The sequence below is a fragment of the Neophocaena asiaeorientalis genome, unplaced genomic scaffold (genome assembly GCF_003031525.2).
Source record: "Neophocaena asiaeorientalis asiaeorientalis breed wild unplaced genomic scaffold, Neophocaena_asiaeorientalis_V1.1 scaffold489, whole genome shotgun sequence".
NCBI classification, from domain to species: Eukaryota; Metazoa; Chordata; class Mammalia; order Artiodactyla; family Phocoenidae; genus Neophocaena; species Neophocaena asiaeorientalis.
This window is the reverse complement of record NW_020174791.1, coordinates 1,816,922-1,818,563: the sequence shown is the minus strand read 5'-3', so window position 1 is coordinate 1,818,563 and position 1,642 is coordinate 1,816,922. Positions and strand designations below refer to the sequence as shown.

Below are 1,642 nucleotides of genomic sequence, written 5' to 3'. Positions count from 1 at the left end.
GGGAGGGAGGGGGGAGGGGGATAGGAGGAGTCATCACCATCACCCAGTAGCCAGGGAAAACCCCCTTCCTTTGCCAATGCCCCACACAAACCAGCAATGGGCCAGAGAGAAGGAGGCTGAGGAGGGGCGGGACAGCCTTCCCTGCGCCCAGGACAGAAGGGACTTGAGGTTAAGACTTGACGGCCTCTGAGGTCTCTGGGAGTCTGGGCTCCCAGCAATTCCCAGAGGACTAAGAAGTGCATTTGGGGCAGACTCCAGGGGTGAGCTGACCTGGAGCCGATGGTGGGCATCTCTCCCCAGCTCCGAGTTCTGTGGCTTCACCCCTGTGCCTGGATCAGCCGTGGTGGGAGGGCTTTCAGGACAGAAATTGGCAAATGCTACAAACCAGAGCTTTTTATTTTCTCCTGGAGAACAGGTTGTAAATATTCACCAGCACAGCACTGAGGCAGCGGGCTCTTCTCGGGGAGGGAAGGGTGGTGTCCCAGGAGCCTGCAAGGACTAGGCACACGCTGCTGTATGTCTTTTCTAGAGGATCATCTCAGAGAGAACTGACTACTACAACCAGTTGAAACAGAAGGGGATCAAAGTGCCCCCCCTGCAGCAGTCGGAGATCTTATCCTCGACCAGCAAGTCCAAGAAGATAACCTCCAAGTAGGCCCAACTAGGACCCCAGGCGCAGCCAGTCCAGTGGAGGCCAGGACTCAGCCTGGGTGTGCCCTGTGTGCCCCCCCTTCACCTCCGTCAGCCCCCATGGCCTCACCCTTGCGCCCAGATTCAGAATTACACCTGCTGCTGCCCACCGTCTCACCTTCTCCTTCACTAGGACACACAGGGGAGCTTGGGCTACATGGACACCCCCCATTCCAAAACTCACTCGTTGGGGGTCAGCACAGCAGCCTGCACCCCTGGCTCCTTCCTGGGAAGACCCCACGCTGAGCAGGGTGCCCTCTGGTGGTCCCAGGTGTAGGAGGCCTGAGACTGGGCTCCTGTCCACCGCATTCGGTTCAGACCCCAGAGCGGTCCTTCTCTGCCGCACACACCTGCGGCGGTTCCCCTGGCAGGGGCTCCCCAGCCGGGGCACTGTTTTGCTGGTGCGACCCCGTGGAAGAAGATGGGTCGGGCTGCGGCACTTCTGTTCACATCCATCGCTCCTGAGATGAAAGATCTGCGAGGACAGGCACGCTTGTCAGTGTCGTTCACAGAGACCTGTGCCCGGCACACAAACACGTGCTGAACCTAGTCAGTCCTCGGCCTCTTCTCTTTGCTCTCTACCCTCACCTGTCCACGCATCCTTTCATCCTTTCCTTCGAGCAGCGCCCGCTCGCGCATGGCCGCCCCACCCAGGCCCCTGGCCGCTCAGAGCGAGCGGAAGGCCGGCAGGCGGCTGGGGAACCTGATGACTGGGCGCCCCCGAGAACAATCCGGTGTTTCGGTTCTAACCAGGCGCGCTTGCCATCCCTCCTCCCCCCACTGAGCCCGCTTCTGCGCTCGAGCCCGGTTCCCGGCGGGGAAACTGCAGCAGTTGCGAGGGGTCTAGGCCCTGGAGAGAGGCGCGCTCTGCGGCTCCTGCGGCCCCGGCGGCCCTTGCTGCCCCTCGCCCCGGCAGCACGCACCTCCTGGAAGGCCTGGGGACCTCCCTCTT

General features: G+C 61.8%; 1 protein-coding gene across 1 annotated transcript in view; it reads left to right on the top strand.

Annotated features, from left to right (window-relative positions):
- CCDC27 (coiled-coil domain containing 27) overlaps positions 1-655 on the top strand; it is a 14,636-nt gene extending 13,981 nt beyond the window's left edge. Inside the window, exon 12 of the mRNA XM_024760245.1 lies at positions 530-655. Coding sequence (XP_024616013.1) covers positions 530-655 — 126 coding nt within the window. The remainder of the gene's footprint in view (positions 1-529) is intronic.
- Positions 656-1,642: the final 987 nt, after the last annotated feature.